Genomic DNA, 19,864 nt, shown 5'->3' with positions numbered 1-19,864 from the left:
GAAGGTTGGCAGCCTTGTCCAGATTTCTAGCTGGATTAGCAATAAGATCTCTCCCCTTCTATGCCACTCTAAGGAAGGAAAAGAGGTTTGAATGGACAACGAAGTGCGAGCAAGTCTTCCAAGATTTCAAAAGATTCCTGGGACAGCCACCTATCCTAACTCGGTGATGCCAGGGCATCTTGGCCAGTTTCACTGACCTTTTCTTTACTGTTTTAGGGTAGTTTTATGCATTTTCTTAGTAAATAAGCAAGTTTTGGATGAAAAATACACTTACACCTTGATTCAAGCAATTATTGTGAACTTTACATGATTTCATGAGGATTAGGCAGGAATTGAATGATATAATTGATGATGCATAATCTCATGACTTGGAGCAGAACTTTGATGCACTTTAATTGCTTGATTTCAGGACAAAGGAAGCAAGAAGGAGCCACGTTAGCAGCCACGTTAATCTAATTAACGTGACCACTAACGTGGAATGGGGACAAGCTTGTAGCATTAATGGAAAAAGTGATTGCCAATAACACCCTCGAAGCCATCATAGCCCACGTTAGTTGCGACGTTAACTACATTAACGTGGTAGCTAACGTAGAGGAGGAAGATGAGCTCCAACGTTAGTGGTAAAAGTGCCACTAACGTTCCACAAAGGCACAATGAAGCCACGTTAAGAGTCACGTTAATCCAATTAACGTGAACTCTAATGTGGGATGAAGAACCAATCACCAACATTAGTGACACTCACCTTAGTCACTAACGTTGGACCAACCCAAGAGTGCCCACGTTAGTGGTCACGTTAAGACCACTAATGTGAGGAATAACGTGGAGCTAAGCATGATAAGCCAACGTTAGTGAGACTCACCATTGTCACTAACGTTGGAGATGGCAATCACTACCACGTTAGTTGCCACGTTAATCTAATTAATGTGAACTCTAACGTGGGAAGGAGGGGCGTTTGGAGCGTTAGTGACAAAGGTAAGTGTCACTAATGCTCTCGAAGCTTAGGCATGCCCACGTTAAGAGTCACGTTAGTTATACTAACGTGAACTCTAACGTAGGAAAAGGGGGGAAAAGGCAACGTTATTGGAAAAGGTGAGTTCCAATAACATTTGCGAAGGACCAAGAGGCAACGTTAGTGGTCACGTTAGTGCCACTAACATTGAAGTTAACGTTGATCATTTTGGATTGGAACGTTAGTGGAAAAGGTGATTGTCACTAACGTTTCCGAACCCACATCTCCACTTAACGTTAACGCCACTAACGTCCTAACTAACGCCCATGCCTAACTCACACTTTTCTACAAACAAAGCTGAGCCCACTGAAGATTGTAACTGCTTCAACTCAAGATCTAAGGCCCATATCCAAGACATGAAGAACTCACTAGAAGATCAAAAAGAGTAGTACGTATAAGAGTAGTTTTGAACTATAGAAAAAGCTTGGCACTTTTGGAGAACTACACTCTGTATATTTACTTTCTGCATTTTCTAGTTTTGTTAAGCATGTACTCTTCCCTACCATTTTCCATTTCCAGAGCTATGAACAACTAAACCCCTCTCATTGGGTTAGGGAGCTCTATTGTAATTTGACGGATCAATTATAGTTTTCATTCTTCTTTCTCTTTCTTTTCTCTTGATTTACTAGAAAGCTTTCAATCTTAATTCAATTGGTTAGTTGTCTTGGAAAAGAAACTCTCCATAATTGGATATTCTCTGAGCCTTGGAAAAGGGATGAGGAGATCATGCTAGAAACGCTTTCTCATGTTAGACCAAATTGGGGTTTGGGCGGATATAGTGACATGTAATCCTCCCAACACTTTGATTTGGAAATACATGTGGTATAATCAGTGACTATACTTCATCTCTTCCCATGAGCAATTAAATCGAGAAATTGGGCAATTGTTCAAGCTTAGAGAGATTGGATTGCCAAGGAATTGGGATCCAATCACTTAAGATTGCCAAGGAGATCAATGAATGCATTGATTGAGGAAGAGATGAGAATGAACTTGATCCGGAGAATGCAACATCTCCTATGCCCAATGAATCCCCCATCTCTGATCTTACCTATTCTCTTTACTTTCTGCCATTTATTTTCATGTTCATCTCCCCATATCCCCATTTAAGATTCTGCAATTTATTTTCTGCACTTTACTTTCCCGCCATTTAATTTTCTGCAATTCTCAACTCAATTTCTGTTTAGCTCAACTAGCACACTCTCCCAACTAAAGTTGCTTGACCAATCAATCCCTGTGGGATTCAACCTCACTCTATTGTGAATTTTTACTTGACGATAATTCGGTATACTTTCCGAAGAAAAATTTGTTGAGAGTCAAGTTTTCGTGCATCAAGTTTTTGGCGCCGTTGCTGGGGATTGATTTTGTATCGACAATGATTAAGTTGGAAGTTCACTAGATTGAGCATTTTCTTTTTATTGTTTAATTTGCCTAGTCATTTACTTTTAGTTTCAATTAATTTTCTTTCTCATCCCCTATCCCCTCGTTGTTTTCTTTTTCTTTGAATTTACTTACAATTATGATCACTAACCCACTAAATGTTTGATAATTCGCACCACTCACACTAACAGTCACTCTAACAAGAATAATCACTTCATTTTATTTCTTGCTGTGTGCTTTGTTAGTTGTATGACAGGGAGAAAAAGCAGAGCTTCAACTTCCTTTGATATTGAACCTGAGAGGACCCTCCGTAGATTAAGGAGGGAAGCAAGAGGGAAAAGTGTTGTTGGTGTTGAGGAAGAGGAAGAGTACTTTGAAACAAACATGGAGGAGAACTTGGAAAACAACCATGAAGAAGAAGCTCACAACCATGCCAGAGAAGGCCCTGTGAATCATGCTGGGCAAGAGAGGAGAGTTCTAAACTTTTACATCAATTCAAACCCAGCAAATTGTGGAAGTAGCATCCAAAAGCCCACCATACATGCCAACAACTTTGAATTAAAACCCCAGCTCATCACCCTTGTTCAGAGCAACTGCTCATTTGGAGGAAGTGCCTAAAAAGACCCCAATCAACATCTAACCACCTTCCTGAGAATATGTGACACTGTGAAGTCTAATGGTGTTCATTCGGATGTCTATAGACTACTTTTGTTCCCTTTTTCACTCAGGGACAAAGAATCTAAGTGGCTGGAATCCTTCCCGAAGGAGAGCTTAACAAATTGGAAAGATGTGGTGAACAAATTTTTGGCAAGATTCTACCCTCCCCAAAGAATTAACAGGCTGAGAGCTGAGGTACAAACTTTCAGGAAACAAGATGGTGAAACTCTCTTTGAGGCATGTGAAAGGTTTAAGGACTTAACGAGAAGGTGCCCACCAGACATGTTCAATGAATGGGTTCAACTTCACATTTTCTATGAAGGTCTTTCTTATGAGTCAAAGAAGGCCGTAGACCATTCATCAGCGGGCTCTCTAAACAAGAAGAGAACCATTGAAGAAGCCATAGATGTCATTGAGACTGTCGCTGAGAATGACTACTTCTATGCTTCTGAAAGGAGTAATACTCGAGGAGTAATGGAGCTAAACCACATATAAGGAAATTCAAGACAGTGGAAGAGGTGTGATCTAATATGCAGAATCAGGATGCTGCCATCAAGAAACTTGAAACACAAATTGGCTACTTATTCAAGCAAGCCCCTACCCACAACATTCACAGCAACACTCAACTCCAAGGAAGGAGTGTCAGGCTATCACCCTTAGAAATGGAAAGGAATTGCGGGAGACCTATAAGAAACTGCAAGAGAAGACTTCGGATGAAAAAGAAAAGGGACAAGAGGAAATGCAAGTCTCCACTCCTGAGTCACATCAAGAGGGAGAAGCGCTGAAACCATGCTTTCCAAAAGCCCCATACCCCCAGTAATTAAAGAAGAAAGGAGAGGACAACCAATTCTCAAGATTCTTGGAAATTTTCAAGAAACTACAGATCAACATACCATTTGCTGAAGTAATAGAGCAAATGTCACTCTATGCCAAGTTCTTGAAGGAATTGATGACCAAGAAGAGAAGCTGGAAGAACAACGAAACTATGGTACTCACCGAAGAATGCAGTGCCATCATCCAGCACAAATTGCCCCAGAAATTGAAGGATCCTAGTTGTTTCCAAATCCCTTGTATCATAGGAGAAATCACAGTGGAGAAGGCTTTATGTGATCTAGGAGCAAGCATAAATCTGATGTCCTTAGCAATGATGCGAAAGATGAGGATTGAGGAGGCCAAACCAACAAGAATGGCCCTGCAACTAGCAGATCGGTCATTCAAGTTTCCTCACGGAATAGTAGAAGACTTGTTAGTGAAGGTAGGAGACTTTATCTTTCCAGCAGACTTCGTAGTATTGGATTTGGAGGAAGGAGCCAAGACCTCTATCATCTTGGGAATGCCATTCTTAGCCACTGCTAGAGCCATCATTGATGTCCAAAAGGGTTAACTTGTCCTTAGACTACATGAGGAGAAAATGATATTCAATGTGTTCAAAGCCATGAGTTACCCACAAGACTCATTGGGAGAATGTATCAGGTTGGACTCAGTGGATGCTGTGGTGCAAGAGACTCTTGAAGAAGAAGAATTTGAGGAGTTAACAGAAGAAGAGGAATCAGCATCAAGCGAAGAGGTTGCAACAGCTAAAGTTCATATTCAAGGCACACTAGAGGGGAAGGATGAAAGAAAAAAAGCACCCAAACTTGAGCTAAAGGCATTGCCGCCTACTCTTAAGTATGCATAATAGGAGAGAATGAAAGCCATCCAGTGATTATAAATTCAGCCCTCAGCCGAGAACAAGAGGAACAGTTGCCTTAAGTCTTACAAAAGCATAAGGATGCCATTGGGTGGACACTTTCTTACTTGAAGGGAATCAGTTCGGCCATATGCATGCATAAGATACTATTGGAAGATGATGCCAAACCTTCCATTCAACCCCAAAGGAGGCTGAATCCAGTTATGAAGGAAGTGGTACAGAAGGAGGTCATGAAGCTGTGGCAGGGAGGAGTAATCTACCTAATTTCGGATAGCCCATGGGTCAATCCAATCCAAGTAGTCCCCAAGAAAGGAGGAATCACTGTGGTACCCAATGAAAGAAATGAGCTAATCTTTACAAGAACTGTCACAGGATGGAGGATGTGTATTGATTATAGAAAGCTCAATGAAGCCACAAGAAAAGATCACTTCCCACTTCCCTTCATGGACCAAATGCTGGAAAAACTTGCAAGACACGCATATTATTGTTTTCTAGATGGTTATTCAGGATATAACCAAATAGTGGTTGATCCAAGAGACCAGAAGAAAACATCATTCACTTGCCCATATGGAGTGTTTGCCTACAGGCGCATGCCATTTGGGCTATGTAATGCACCTGCAACTTTTCAACACTGCATGTTTTCCATCTTCTCGGATATGTTCGAAAAGTTCATTGAAGTTTTCATGGATGACTTTTCAGTACTCGGAGATTCCTTTCCTAATTGCCTAAATCATCTTGCCTTGGTATTAAAAAGATGTCAAGAGACCAATCTGGTCTTGAATTGGGAAAAATGCCATTTTATGGTGACAGATGGAATAATCATTGGTCATAAAGTGTCTAACCAAGGTATTAGGGTAGACAGAGCTAAGGTGGAGCTAATTGAAAAATTACCTCCACCGAGTGATGTCAAGGCAATTAGGAGCTTTTTGGGGGCGTGCTGGCTTTTACAGAAGGTTTATTAAAGATTTTCAAAGATAGCCAAGCCCTTAAGCAATCTCCTTATGTCTGATACACCATTTATCTTTGATGAGAAGTGCATGCTCGCATTTGAAAACTTGAAAAAGAAGCTATCCTCAGCTCCTATCATCACCCTACCTGATTGAAATTTGCCATTCGAACTGATGTGTGATGCATCTGATTTCGCAGTTGGGGCAGTGTTAGGACAAAGAAAAGAAAATTTGGTGCATGTCATATACTATGCCAGCAAGATCCTCAATGACACTCAACGAAACTATACCACTATTGAGAAGGAGTTGCTAGCAATAGTGTTTGCATTCCACAAATTTAGATCGTACCTCATTAGTTCTAAAGTGATTGTTTTCACTGATCACACGGCACTTAAATATCTATTTGCCAAACAGGAATCAAAACCAAGACTAATCAGGTGAATCTTATTGTTGCAGGAATTTAATATTGAGATTAGAGACAAAAAGGGCGTGGAGAACAAGGTAGCAGATCATTTATCCAGAATCCCTTATAAGAAAGGAGCTACACATGATACAAGTGTAAATGAGTTCTTTCCACCCAACCAGCTAATGTTGGTACACAAGGCACCCTGGTTTACAGATATTGCCAATTTTAAAGCAGCCGGTGACCTACCCCCTGGGATCAACAAACATCAAAGAAGAAAACTCATCAATGATCCTAAGTATTTCATTTGGGATGAACCTTATCTCTTCAAGAAATGCTCAGATGGAATTCTTAGGAGGTGCATTTCAGAAGAAGAGGGACAGGAGGTCCTGTGGAGTTGTCATAGTGATAGCTATGGAGGTTATTTTGGCGGAGAAAGAACCGCAACAAAGGTGCTGCAATGTGGATTCTTCTGGCCCACTATCTTCAAGGATGCTAAGGAACTGGTGAGGAGCTGCAATGAGTGCCAAAGGGCTGGAAATCTGCCCAAGAGAAATGAAATGCCACAGTAATACATCTTAGAACTTGAACTGTTTGATGTGTGGGGGATCAACTTCATGGGACCATTCCCAACCTCACCCACTTATTCACATATTTAGCATGATATTACAAGTCCTTCCCAAAATTGTTCTATGATTGAAAACTTGCTTCCTAAAGATCTTTTAATTGTATATTTTTATTCTCCTTTGTACCATTCGATGCCGTGATCTGTGTGTTAAGTGTTTCAGGCTTCATAGGGCAGAATTGGCTTAGAGAATGGAGAGAAAGCTTGCAAAAATAGAAGGAACACAAGAAATTGAGGAGATGACCAGCGAGAAGCGATGCGGACGCATGGCTCATGCATCCGCGCGAATTGGAGAAAGTCACAGCGACGCAAACGCGTGCCTGACACAAGCGCGTGGATTGGAATCTGCACGAGTGACGCGAATGCATGGACGGCCCACACGCGTGGCAAGGAAAAATGCTGGATGACGCGAACGCGTGGACGACGTGGTCGTGTGATGTGCGCGATCTGCAGAATTTACAGAAATCGCTGGTGTGGATTCTGGGCCGCGTTTTAACCCAGTTTTTAGCCCAGAAATGCAGATTAGAGCTGGGGAACATGTAGAGACTGAGGACGACTCTCATTCCGCATAATTTTTAGTTTTAATTTTTGGATCTAGATAGAGAATTCTACCTCTTCCTCTAGGTTTTTCTTTTACACTCATAGTTTAGGATTTGAAGGCTTTTGCTTTGGTTATTGAGAAGAGTCTACCTCCGGAACTGGTCATTCTAGTTTGTTTACTTACTTTTCACTTACTCTTTCATATCCTTAATTTGTCCAAAGTTACAATTGGATTATTTTTAAAGTTTATTAATACAAAAACTATTTTTTTTATTTTTAATTGATCTCTTTGATTATTTTTTATCATGTCTCTTTTTATTTTCCCTTTTAATTTTGTGAAGTCTACATTTATGATAATGGAGTAGTTTCCCAACTTGATTGGGAATTGATTAAAAGGAGAACCTTGAGTTGGAATACTCAAGAGTCAAATTGTAATTGGGTTTATTGTTGGTTGAATCTCTAGTTACTAACGCTAATTCTTCCCAAGGGAGAGGTTTAGGACTTGTGAATAGAAGTTGACTTCCAACTTACTTGACTTTTCTTTATTCAGTAAAGGATAACTAAGTGGAAATAACTACCAGTTATCAATTGATCTTGAGAAAAATCCAACAAGGATAGAACTTCCAATTAATCTTCTCCCAGTCAAGGTTTTTATTTGAATTACATAAATTCTCTGATTTAATTTCCTATTTATCAAACTCAAAAACATTTTGGAAAACCTATGATTAATAAAATAGCACATCTTTCTACAACTCATTGGGAGATGACCTGGGACTCATACTCCCAGTATTTTTATTTCTAAAATTTGTGACAACTCTTTTCTAAATTGATAAGTGAATTTTTGTTGGTTAAGAGCTGTACTTGTAACGCTGTTTCTCTTAATAATTCTTAATATGCCAATTTCCACCACTGCCAAGACTCTCACCACCAGATGCCATTGTCCGATAGTTAAGGGAGGCTGGGTTCGGTGATGCTTTACTGCTCAAGGATTTTGTATTTGACAACTCCCTGATCACGACATTCGTTGAGCATTGGTGGCCAGAGACCCACACCTTCCACCTGTCGTGGGGTGAGTGCTCAATCACCCTACAAGACGTCGCATACTAACTCGAGTTGCGCGCTAATAGAGAGCCCATGGGTGGTTGCTTTCGTGACTTTTACACATGGTATGGGATTAGGGCCTAGGAGTTGGTTGAGAAGCTACTCGGTGTCAGGTCTCCTGTTGTCTAGGAACATGGAGCACGGAGGAAGGAGTCATTCTTCCTGAAGCTGACATGGCTTTGGGAGCATGTTTGACAGATGCTGCCTGGTACTGATGACCTAGCCACCCTCCGACAGTATGTGAAGTGAATGAATATATCACATGGACGCCGTACGACGGCCTTGCACTGTAGGATATGTGCCCCCTATGGCTGAAAGAGGAGGCAGAGTGGGGGACATGGATGTTTATTATCCCCCTCGTATGCTTCAATATAGTGGAATTCTACCTTTCGGATCGTGTGAAAGGCCAGTTCAATGGCGAGCAGTTAGTGCTTGGGGACCTAGTCAACGTTGACATGTTCCTGACTACGACGGGCCGCGGCGAGGACATCTGGTGGCCAACCAAGCTTTGTGAGTGGTATGACCGGTGGAGGGCTCAATTTGGGGAGGGAGACCGCATATCCATTCAGTCATGCTTCAACTATCGACCGACGCATGAGTACTGGGAATGGTATAAAATGGCATGCCATGTCAGATACTTGTCAAGACAAGACGTGCTAGATGACCCTAGGGTGGTGGATTTACTGGGAGACGTGCAGCTTTCTGCCAGCTAGCCGAAGGACGTCGTAGACCTTCCTTAGGACGTCCTTGATCATCGAAGGCATGCCAGGGAGGTTTGGCCGGACATCAGGAGGCCCTCTAGGCGAGAGAGTGGTGTTAGAGAGTGCGGAGGTACTTCAAGAAACTACAGGGACAGGGTTAGGTCCCGCAGGGAGCACTTGGACGTGGAGTCCGAGGAGGAGGCAGAGTATCACCGACATGAATAGTACAATGATATCCCAGAGGACCAGGGTGACTCGTCGCCTCCTCCACCCCCACCCCCCTCCTCCACCACATCCGCCATCTGGGTTAAGCTTAGGGGCTAGTCGGGATGCTTAGGATGTTGCCCCTCTTGATTGGCATGACCTGGTCCATCCAATAGTCGCACTAAGGACCTGCTAGTCAATGAGATAAACTTTGAGGAAGCTTTTCATATTCACACCACCAACTAGCCCACCATGCAGGGCATAGCAGAATAGTTTCGAACAGTCGTCTACACCTGTATCCGGCACTATTTGGGTCCCCCACAAATCTCCGTGCTCTGGCACATACTTCGGTTCACACCTTGGACCCGGTGCTCAGTATGCGACATCGCCATCGGTGGATTATGGACGACTGATAACCGCGTCCCAGCCGATGCCTGCACCACCTCTTCCTCTGCCTTATCACCCTCCCTATCTGCCGGTGTCCTACTCTAATAGTTATGCTACGCCATTCCATCCATGCCCGTCACAGCCGCATATGCAGCCACAGGCACCAGAGTATCATTCACAGCCTCAAGTGGATCCACATCCAAGCAGACCTCAAAGATAGGGCAACCTCCGCTGTGTGGCACCTGGCATCGGCGACATTTCTAGGGTGATCACCGCCGATGATATCGGATAGTTTCTATTGATGTATTTTGGTGTATTTTGATGTACTTATATCGCAGTAGTTACATTTTGATGTACTTTGATAAAATAGTCTTCGATTATTTTGACTTAATACTTATGTTACGTACTACTTGCTTTGTGCATGTTTCATGTTAATGTGGTTATGGTTTGTACTTCAATATTTCAAATTCATTATAATGATGCAAATTTAAAATACAAAATATTGCGAGTCAATATAACACAAACTTAAATATAACTTATTCCACACAAACACATGAACTGCGCAAACTTACAGCTTAAACCAAACACATACAAAGTAACAACCATAAAGTAGGCATCGTCCGTCTTCTGGTTTGGACAACCTCTTCGAATATAATCGGTTTGCTTGCATAGAGCGCACATTTTCTCTCGGTGCTCGCCCTCATCCATCTCATTACGAAACCTGGTTGAAATCGGTCTGCCAGTGGACTTCCTGCGCATGGCAGGGTTAGGTCGGAGGCATGCCCAATACCACTCCGGCCAAAGTTTCTCATCTAGTATCAGCGGAAACTCCGACTGGTATACCTTGAACATAGCTTGCTGTGTGTACACCGAATGGATGTATGGACACCATTACGTGCGGTGGCACAGGCGGCCAGCGCATGACGATATGGGAAATAGAGTGATTGGAAAAGGCCATAGTCACATGTGCCTCTAGCTAGGCGAACTCGGAACGACCTCTGTGACCAACCCTCGAATGCCTCTAACTCATGAACCATGAACACAGAAGCCCGTCTATCGCAATGAGTGACAAGCATCTTTGAGATTCCCTCTTTGTTCTTTTCAACAGCCACTATGAGACATTGTGAAAACTAATTACCCGCAACTAGTTGTACATGTGCCTCTCATCCCTTCCTCATGAACAACTGCTGCAGCCTCTCGTACTTGCATCGCACAATCGCCGATATTGGTGGATAGCGTGTAGCATTGAGGATGACATTCATGCACTTGGAGAGGTTCATCGTCATGTGACTGAATCAACGATCGCCATCGCAGTGTTGTAGCTAGATCTCTTTGATGAATTTACCGGCCTAATTAACCATATTCCTCGATAACAATCTCAACGCATCCATGTACAACTCATACCCAACCTTTTCTTGGACTATAAGCAGCATTTGTGAGGTACCTCTTTCTCTTAGCAGACTTGAAACGAGACATGAAGTTTGCTGCCATGTGTCGGACACAGTAAGCATGATATGTTCTCAGAGGATGCCAGCCACTATCCTCAGCTCTCAATACAGCCTTGGTCGCTTGGATCTATCAAAAATAATCAACAGGCCTTCCTGTGTGGTATCGTGTCGCCTCAAATTGGTAACAAAGAAAGACCATGATTCCGTCGTCTCAGACTCAACAATGGCAAAGGCTATAGGAAGGATATTGCAGTTACCATCTTGTGCTGCTGCAATAAGCAGAACACCACCATATTTTCCATACAGATGTGTACCATTGACAGAGACGAGCAGCTTGAAAGCCTCGACGTAGGGAGGGAAGGCCCAAAATACCTTGTCAAGCATGCTGCAGGCAGGCACCATGAGGTGCCGATCATAGTATGGTGCAACGTTGATCTCATACATTGTTCTGAGACAATAACTCTACAGCGCTTGCAGCAACCTTGACACCTTATTGTAAGACTCCTCTCAATCACCGTATATCTGTGCAATTGCCTTTTGCTTCGCCATCTAAACCTTCCTGTACGAGGGTTTGACATGATAGCTTTGCCTAACTGCACCTTGTAGGACTTAAATGCTAACGGACGTGTTTGATTGTATTAACGGGAGGATGACACGACAGATGAGACTACTATCCAACTGTCAGTGGTCCAGCAACACTGTAGGTGCCATAACACGTGTGCGGTCCTCCCAACCTATGCACCTCCCTAGCGAAATAGAACAACCGTGGTAAACAGGTTCAACAAGCATAACAATGACAACTGAGTATATAGAACACAATGAATCTTTAACCTACCAGTATCTAAGATTCTGTCGGAGAGCAACACGGAGACTCCAAGGGCAGCCTGCTCTATGTTGTCGGCAACACACGTTGTACTTTAATCGATCAAACTCCACTACTCGATACTCAGCACTTCTGTGAATGCTGTAATTCTTCACACCCTACATTATTGCATCTATGCTTTTAAATCTGTGGCCAACCGTAAACTCCACCCCACCGTCCAAGTTGTAATCTTCCTGACCCGTGTTGGAAAATGGGTTCTTCTCTTGCATCGCATCTAGATCCAACATAGCATAGTGACTGGGTACAGATGGCAAGGCCAGAATTAGGTACGGGGGAGGCAGAAGATACCTAGGTGTTCATACCCTGGGTCGAGCTAGGCTACCCGGACGGACTAAAGACACGAGCGACCGACCACTTCAGGACGGTTGCCATCGACCTCTTACCAAAAGTGTTCGGCCAAATCATCATATAGGCCCAAGCAAGTGCAACCGAAGGACGAAGCTCACTCTAAGGCGACTAGCCCTTAACGGATGAGGCGGTTCACCTAAAAAGATAAGATAAGATAACTATCTTATCTCAATGAAAGCCACTCAATACTACTACTATAAATACACTGGAGCACCCAGGTATAACTCATACTCTGATTCTACACAAAATCCTGCCTAAAGCACGTGCTAACTTAAGCATCGGAGTCTCTTGCAGGTACCACCACCCTTCGGTGAACAAGGATCAGCCGCACCGCCAAGTTCAACAAGTCGAACACGACAGCTCCGGCCACCACTGCAAATCTCGTCCGAGATTGACCTACAGTTTCAGGTAACCCTCGGAACACTAGGTGATGTCTCAACGGGGGTCTCTAGTACATACTCTTTCACATCATCATCCTCGGAGACACCGCTCTCGTTGCTATCCGCAACATACTCCTCGTCAGAGTGCTCACCGTCGACCTCCATGTCTGCCACTGGACTCGCAACATGAATCGGCGATGGTGATGAGAGGTGGGTCATCTTAGACGAAGTCTGACGAATCAGATCCACTGCCACTGACGTTACCAACCTCCGCAGAAAGCTCCATCACTTGCTCCGTCATAATTCTCCCGTGGATGTCAAATATCAAGCGGACATGCTCGTCACCATGGAGCCAAAACAGATAAAACTAAAAAACTCCATTTCCAATCGGTGCTAGCAACCTATACGCCACTCTTTCAATCTCTTTTCTCCCACTACTACTGACGCAACTCAATATAGACTCTTCAAGTCTGCCAATGAACTTCCAGGCCAGGTACACAACAGAATGGGATTCTCACACTCAAATGTTACCCCATTATCACTATTTTTCATACGGCAATTCAGATACACACTTACAACCAAGAAACCAGTACTATTAGACTTTTTGGCTTCTTTTCAGAAGGAATAGATAGAAAAAGAGTAGTACAATGTTTGTGGAGAATACAAAGGATTACACATCCTTTTATAGCCATTGAAAATTTATCTTGACATATCTCGTTTACAGTATAAACGGAGTAATACAATGTTTGTGGAGAATACAAAGGATTACACATCCTTTTATAGCCGTTAAAAATTTGTCTTGATATATCTCATTTACAGTATAAATATCATAATTACCCTCTTATCTCGTTTACAGTGTAAACGAAATAAGTTAATACGTATCTCGTTTACACTATAAACAAAATATAGGCTACATTTCTTCTTGGCCTTTTCTCATTTACAGTATAAACAAGATACGTATTAACTTATTTCGTTTACACTGTAAACAAGATGAGAAATGTGATGGTTTCTGATAAAAAGTTTCAAAATGCATATTTCAATAATTAAAATATTTATTTTATTTATTTCAAAAAAATCCTGTATTTTCTGCTAAACAATTATGACCTCGAAATCTTATTAAAAGCTACTCCGGTCTTGAATTATATAGATTCGGATTAGATATACATGAATACATAATTTCTTTCCCAAAACTTCATTTCAACTCGAAAGCATAGTTAGCAAAATCAGATTAGACCAACTCGTTCAACCAAAAAAACCAGTGAATCGGCCAAATAACCAATTCGGTCCAAGCATCAAACCACATGTACATTTTATTTAACACAGTCAAAACCAACAAGTTCACAACAAACCCTCGTCAAAACCGTTTCATGAACTTTACAGGTACATGGCCACCAACGGAGGATACACAACCATTTATTCAAAAATGGTGCTCTACTAGGTCGTATTAATAACATATATAGTGCAAAATAAAATATCTATACTATATCTTGTACCATATATGTTTTATTTTTCCAATACGCTATAAAATATAAATGTCAAAATAAATCCTATTTCATATATTTTATTTTACACACAATAAATTCTAAATATTATTTTCATTTCTTTTATTATTTAAATTTTAAATTTTATTATAATTTTATATATTTATTTAATTATTACTGGACTGATTTAACTAGTAACCCACTAAGTTTATGCGAAGTTGTTCACAAATCACAATTGGATACGCAACAAATGGAATATTTGGATAATTAATTTTCTTCCCTGTTGCAGAAAGCTTCATGAGCTTTCACCCTTATTGCCTACCACATAACGAGTACTGGTGTCACTAGATTGAAGTTGCTTTCTCTTTTTCACGAGATGCAACGCAGTTTTCCTATCATCCCGTGCTTCCTCAAAATCAGGCTGCACAAAACAATAAACATGGTTAAGCTATTTCAAAAGGAAAATAATTGGTTGAACGTATGCTTCAGAACAGTGCATCTAAGAGCAAAGCCGACTTCCTGCTAAATCCAACTGACCCGATGTTAAAATGCATTGGTGTAAGTTCATCTTTCATTCGGTTTTGCTAATCAAAATTAACATGTAAGGCCAACGGCTTATTTAACTGAATGTTGATTTGTAATATTATTTACCACGTTGTGTATCACACAAAAGCCCTTTGTAAAACCTAAAACCTCAACCCATAAAAACCATGCTTTCTAGAAAATGTCTACAGGCATCTAACCTAATTACCAGGAGCATCAGGGAGACAAACCTTGAGAGCTAAAGCTGAGTCGAAGCTTTCAATAGCATTATCTGGCTCACCGAAGTTCAGCTGTGCTCTGCCAAGTGTGAGCCAAGCCTGCAACAATCAAGATCGAAATGCTCAGACTAATTTGATTTAAAATGTTGTTTCATCTTCCTTACTAGCTTACAAGAATAGGTGTGAGATGAGTCCAAATGAATATGATATATATAATCTTAATCTTAATAGTAGTACATATTTCTCACACAGGTATGAAGGTAATCAATGCTGTATTTATTCAAACTGCAACCACAAAGAAACTTTGCTGATCATGTTAGAAACGAGGGCATGTTTAGTTTCACTAAGGTAGTTAAACAATGTGGACAAGTGTGTTGTAGTAGTAATGTGGGAAAAGGAAATAACTAGTCATACCAAAAAGAGCAGCTCATATGGGAAAATAGATTTATAGGATTGTATAAAGTAACAGACAAAATCCTTTCACACTAGGTAAGGTCAACCAACAGATCAAAATGACATTGTGAATCTGCCATAACAAAGTCATAAGGAGGGCCATTTAAGATTGAAGTTCTAAAAAATAGTTTCGCCTAGTGTTTTGCTAAAACATGATTATAAAGTGAAAGTAATAAAAAAAATGGAGTATAAGATAATGAACGTTTTAAATTGGAAAAGATAATACAGAATATAAAATGCATAGTAAATGTGTTATCAGCATCACACCTCAGCCCACGATGGCTCCAGTTCTGTAGCTCCTGCCAAGAGAAGAAAATATATTATTTTTGACAAAGAACATCCAAAAAATCACAATATAACTAATTAAATCCTTGGCAGAGTTAATTTCTTTCATTCATTTATTGTTGTTATTATTATTATTATTGTTGTTGTTGTTGTTGTTGTTGTTGTTGTTGTTGTTATAATATTGTTATTATTGTTATTGAGATTGAGAGAAAATAATAGAACATAGATGATAAGAGGTCCTAAATAGAAGAGTGAAAAGAAAGGAACTATTTATGATAATTTCCAATCTCTCAGCATGAAACATAGCTTTATGATCTGAAAGTTGTGTGTAAAGATCCTGAGCCTTACACAAATAGAGGCCAAACATCTAACCTAAAACTTGCTTGTCAGAAAAATGTCATTGAAGATGTGCATATTGTCCTCCAACCACATACACCAAGTAGTGGCATAAATTGCAGTGTCCCACGGGTATTGCCTCTTTCCTACTCCCAAAATCAAACAAACTTACTCACGAAGAACTGATTAATGGTTGCAGGACACACCCAACATTCATAAAGGAAACCAAACAAATCATTCCCTAAAAGCAGCTGTGAATTTTACAATGCAAAAAAATTTCCTTGGCAGAGCTAAATTCGTCACAAGCTGCTTCATAATGGTTAAAAGAAAAAAAACCAAAAAAAAGACTTCATGAAATAGTTCATTTTCTAACAGGAATATAGTAGTTTCATTTAGTGCATAATAAATAGAAAATACAGGTTTGACTCACGTGTGGCAGCCTTCAATGCATTCCAAGCATCTCCAATTTCCAGTAATACTTGCGCCTTTTGTTCATGCAAAACTGAAAGATCAGGGGTCAAAGTAAGAGCAGATTCCCATTTAGCCAGTGCTTCCCGGTACTTCCCATCCTGCAAAAAAGAATTCAGAAACATGATGTGATATTGGTTGCAAAGCGCAGTACAAATCAGATCCTACTCAATCAACAAAGACTAGATGAATGACATGTTGCATGCCATTTCATGATAATATCATATGATTGATATCATCAAAAAGCTCAAATTTGAACTACAAATACATATCATAGTAGTATTGAAAGTATTAGATTCACACTCACAGAAGTTAATCTGAAATCAAACATTTGGTATTAAATAACTCAGACTTAACAAAGAAGTCTCACATAAGTAAAGAGAAAAAAAGAAGAGAAGCATTGCAGGAGTAGCAATCAGTCAGTAGTAAACCAAATCATGCTTGCATTTTTAGCTAAAAAAAAGGGAAAGAAAAAAGAAAGTAAAACTGTAAGTCTGTAACATATTGTATTCTATTCTCATAAAGCTCTGCACATAGCTTAAAAGAGCTTGATGCTCAAGTGCCTATATAAGCAATTTTGGTCATGTCATTAACAGCCATCAACCACCCCACAGTAAGATATCCAGAGCGCAAAGTTCACAGGACTAACTCCCTAAACATTATAAGCCTAACTCCTTCCAAGCCAGTAAATAGGCAAAAGGATGCCAGTGTGTTTATGTAGGTTGTATTTTCCATATCCTTAGATAATGTTGGACTTAAAATGTTGCAAGAAGGATTTGACAAAAATTTATGAAATTGTTGTCACTTAACATGTTCCTATAATAAAAATAAATCTTATGCAGTTGATCAGGAAATTCACAAGATATGAGATCCAATTTTTCACATATAATATTTGATATTTTTCAAAATCTCATGTGCCTCTGCTACCAAAGCCTTCTCTGATTGGTCTTAATTGTCGATTTAGTTTAGATTTCTTGCTACCATCTATCAAATCCTTATATCAGGCCTTAGCTTCCTTAGACATTGTAATTCAAGATGCTGAGTATATATAACTCTTCCGACAGTCGAATCAACACTGGAAGAACTCCAACCACAGCATCCTGGAAAACTGCATTCATTCAGCTGACATGTAATGTAGGATGATTGAGAACATTTATATGAGATAGACACAGCTTATTTGCAAAGTGATAAAAGAAAATGGAAAACAAAGGCCTCTCATGGGTATTGAGCCTAAGAAGAGAGATCCTACTTTTCAAGTATCGGAGGAAAATTATTCAATCAGAAAGATTCTGCTCATATAATGATGAAGTCAATAGAAAAACACATGCAAACCACTTGAAATCTCTCTGGATAGAGTTAAATTAGCGTTGTAACACTCTAAGGAGGATAAGGTATGTTATTTTCTTGTTTGGCTGAGCCTGTATTTCCATCAAGAGAAGAGACAGAGTCTAGGCATAAAGCAAAATGTCAATACTCATCGATAAAGTCTTGCTCTCTTTTTCGGAGGTAATCAACCAGAACATATCTACATAGCGTGCTTGTTTCAGGTGTCATGTTGAGCTGCAAATCAGGGTTTTACAAAGAAAGGTCACAGTTTTAATTATCAGCAGAAAATCATCCTTCTTGAACCTAATAGTCAAGTCTTCGAAATTGGACTCTATTCTTCCCAATTAGGCAGCCAATCACTACTTAGATTGATTTACTTAAAGCAGAAAATGTATTTAAACAACTAAGGGAGCCAACTACCGAAACAACTACGCATACGTGAGTTCATACGGACCGTGTGATATACAGTTCCCTTTTTGAAATCACACCGTCGGGTTTGTAAATTACACATACAACTTGTAATGTTACGTTGAAAGCTTTGTAAGATATGGTAAAAGTTTGTGAGGTGTTTCACATGCCCATTTGAATAAAAAATACTTTAGGGTGTGTGACGACCGTATGCCATAGTTGTTGTCTATAGATGGTTGAAATAGCAAAACTGTACTTAAGTGAACCCATCGGAACTATTATATGAAATTCGAGAGGTTCTAAGTTCAAGCTCTTTTCTTCATCTTTCGCATCCCTTTTAGCATTCTCCTTGCCTTCCTCACAAGTTTCTTGTATGACAACATAAACTATGTACAAGTTATGTCTCAACTTCCAGGTGAAGAAGTGGCGCAGAGGCCTTGATTTATTTTGGTTTGGCGCATGACCTTGAATTTGCATTCCCAGGCACTACTATCAAGTCAAGTAATGAAGACAATTTATACTTCTAAAAACATAAACTGGATGACCCAAGAGCCATGACTCAACTACAAAATGAAATGCACTCATGTTTCCCCATCACAGATTCCATCTTCCAAATAATAATAAAAAGAACAAAAATGATAATAAGGAATATGATCAATTTATATATACCAGAGCAAGCTTGTCTCCCTGAGCTTGAAATACCTTAGCAAGTTGTCGTGCTTCCTCCGAGCCATGCGAGTGTTCTGGATGGGGCTGAGGGTAAAGGGGATGCTCGTCTTGATTGTGCTCGAAAGGCAGGTCGGTGAACTGTGGCAACGCCTCCAAACAACGCTTCTTCTTCGTTGTCTTCTTCCAACTTACTTTCATCTCGGCAAACCGGATGTCGCAAACACTCTAGTTTTGATTCGCATCCAACTATTCTTATTAACCAAGTCTAAGCGAGGGGGCAAAACACAACAAAACTCATTACCATACTTCTTCGCAAGGTTGTTAGAACGAACTGGTCAATAAATCGATGAGGCGATTAGTTTATTTGTTTAATCGTTTGATGGGAATTTAATTGGAATTCATCGCTTTAATTAAATATTAAATAAAATTATTAAAAATATAATATATTATTTTAAATATTTAAATTTAATAATTTTTAAATTAAAAAATTTTAATATAAAAATAATTTTAGAGTTATATTTTAATATGAGACTAAAAAGTATTATATCTCAAAATTAAAAATTAGTAATTTTTAAAAAAAATTATTAACAAGATTTAACCAACAAATATATACTAGTTAAATACAGGTAAAATTACAATTACACAATTATAAATATTCAAGTAAAAAATAATAGTAAAATTTTTAAATTTTAACGCAAAAATTTTTTAATTTTAACACAAATTTTTTTAATTTTACCTCCAAAATTTTCTTAAACTTCTGAAGTTGATGTTACAATTATTTTTTTATTTTTTATTCTTCTTCATTTTTTAATTTTAAAATAGAGACAAAATTGGTGTAACGTAGCGTTATTAGAAAATAAGATGTTCATTGCAGTTGTGATGGTAAAAGACAACGAATTAGACTATCTGAATTAGATCAATAATTAGACGGTCCGATTTAGATACACATATTGAACCGTCCGATTTATGCATCACGG

The 19,864-nt window shown here is 39.8% G+C and overlaps 2 protein-coding genes across 3 annotated transcripts; one reads left to right on the top strand and one right to left on the bottom strand.

Annotated features, from left to right (window-relative positions):
* The first annotated feature begins 4,028 nt into the window (after positions 1 to 4,028).
* LOC107460282 (uncharacterized) lies at positions 4,029 to 4,427 on the top strand. The gene has a single exon (XM_016078637.1). The coding sequence runs from the start codon at positions 4,029 to 4,031 to the stop codon at positions 4,425 to 4,427; it is 399 nt and encodes a 132-aa protein (XP_015934123.1).
* Positions 4,428 to 13,979: 9,552 nt separating this feature from the next.
* On the bottom strand, positions 13,980 to 19,236 carry LOC107460299 (uncharacterized). Of its 2 annotated transcripts, none has more exons than XM_052252407.1 (5): positions 18,921 to 19,236; positions 16,447 to 16,585; positions 15,663 to 15,694; positions 14,955 to 15,041; positions 13,980 to 14,602 (listed from the first exon to the last, which is right to left on the bottom strand). In XM_052252407.1, the coding sequence occupies exons 1-5, from the start codon at positions 19,083 to 19,085 to the stop codon at positions 14,477 to 14,479; spliced, it is 549 nt and encodes a 182-aa protein (XP_052108367.1). In that variant the 5' UTR covers positions 19,086 to 19,236; the 3' UTR covers positions 13,980 to 14,476. The 2 variants fall into 2 exon arrangements, with proteins under 2 accessions (XP_052108367.1, XP_015934146.1); XM_016078660.3 differs by having other exon boundaries at positions 18,888 to 19,231.
* Between the last annotated feature and the right edge of the window lie 628 nt (positions 19,237 to 19,864).

The sequence above is a fragment of the Arachis duranensis genome, chromosome 8 (assembly GCF_000817695.3).
Source record: "Arachis duranensis cultivar V14167 chromosome 8, aradu.V14167.gnm2.J7QH, whole genome shotgun sequence".
Taxonomy (NCBI): domain Eukaryota; kingdom Viridiplantae; phylum Streptophyta; class Magnoliopsida; order Fabales; family Fabaceae; genus Arachis; species Arachis duranensis.
This window is presented reverse-complemented; position numbering and strand designations above follow the sequence as displayed.

What these genes read in the sequence shown, in the direction of transcription:
- LOC107460299 (XM_016078660.3), bottom strand. Translation starts at nt 19,085, where the DNA reads ATGAAAGTAAGTTGGAAGAAGACAACGAAGAAGAAGCGTTGTTTGGAG. An exon ending in AGGGAGACAAGCTTGCTCTG is followed by an intron (nt 16,586 to 18,887) that starts GTATATATAAAT and finishes TCTTTTTTGCAG; the next exon opens with GATGGGAAGTACCGGGAAGC. An exon ending in ACTCAGCTTTAGCTCTCAAG is followed by an intron (nt 14,603 to 14,954) that starts GTTTGTCTCCCT and finishes TGTTTTGTGCAG; the next exon opens with CCTGATTTTGAGGAAGCACG.
- LOC107460282 (XM_016078637.1), top strand. Translation starts at nt 4,029, where the DNA reads ATGGTACTCACCGAAGAATGCAGTGCCATCATCCAGCACAAATTGCCC.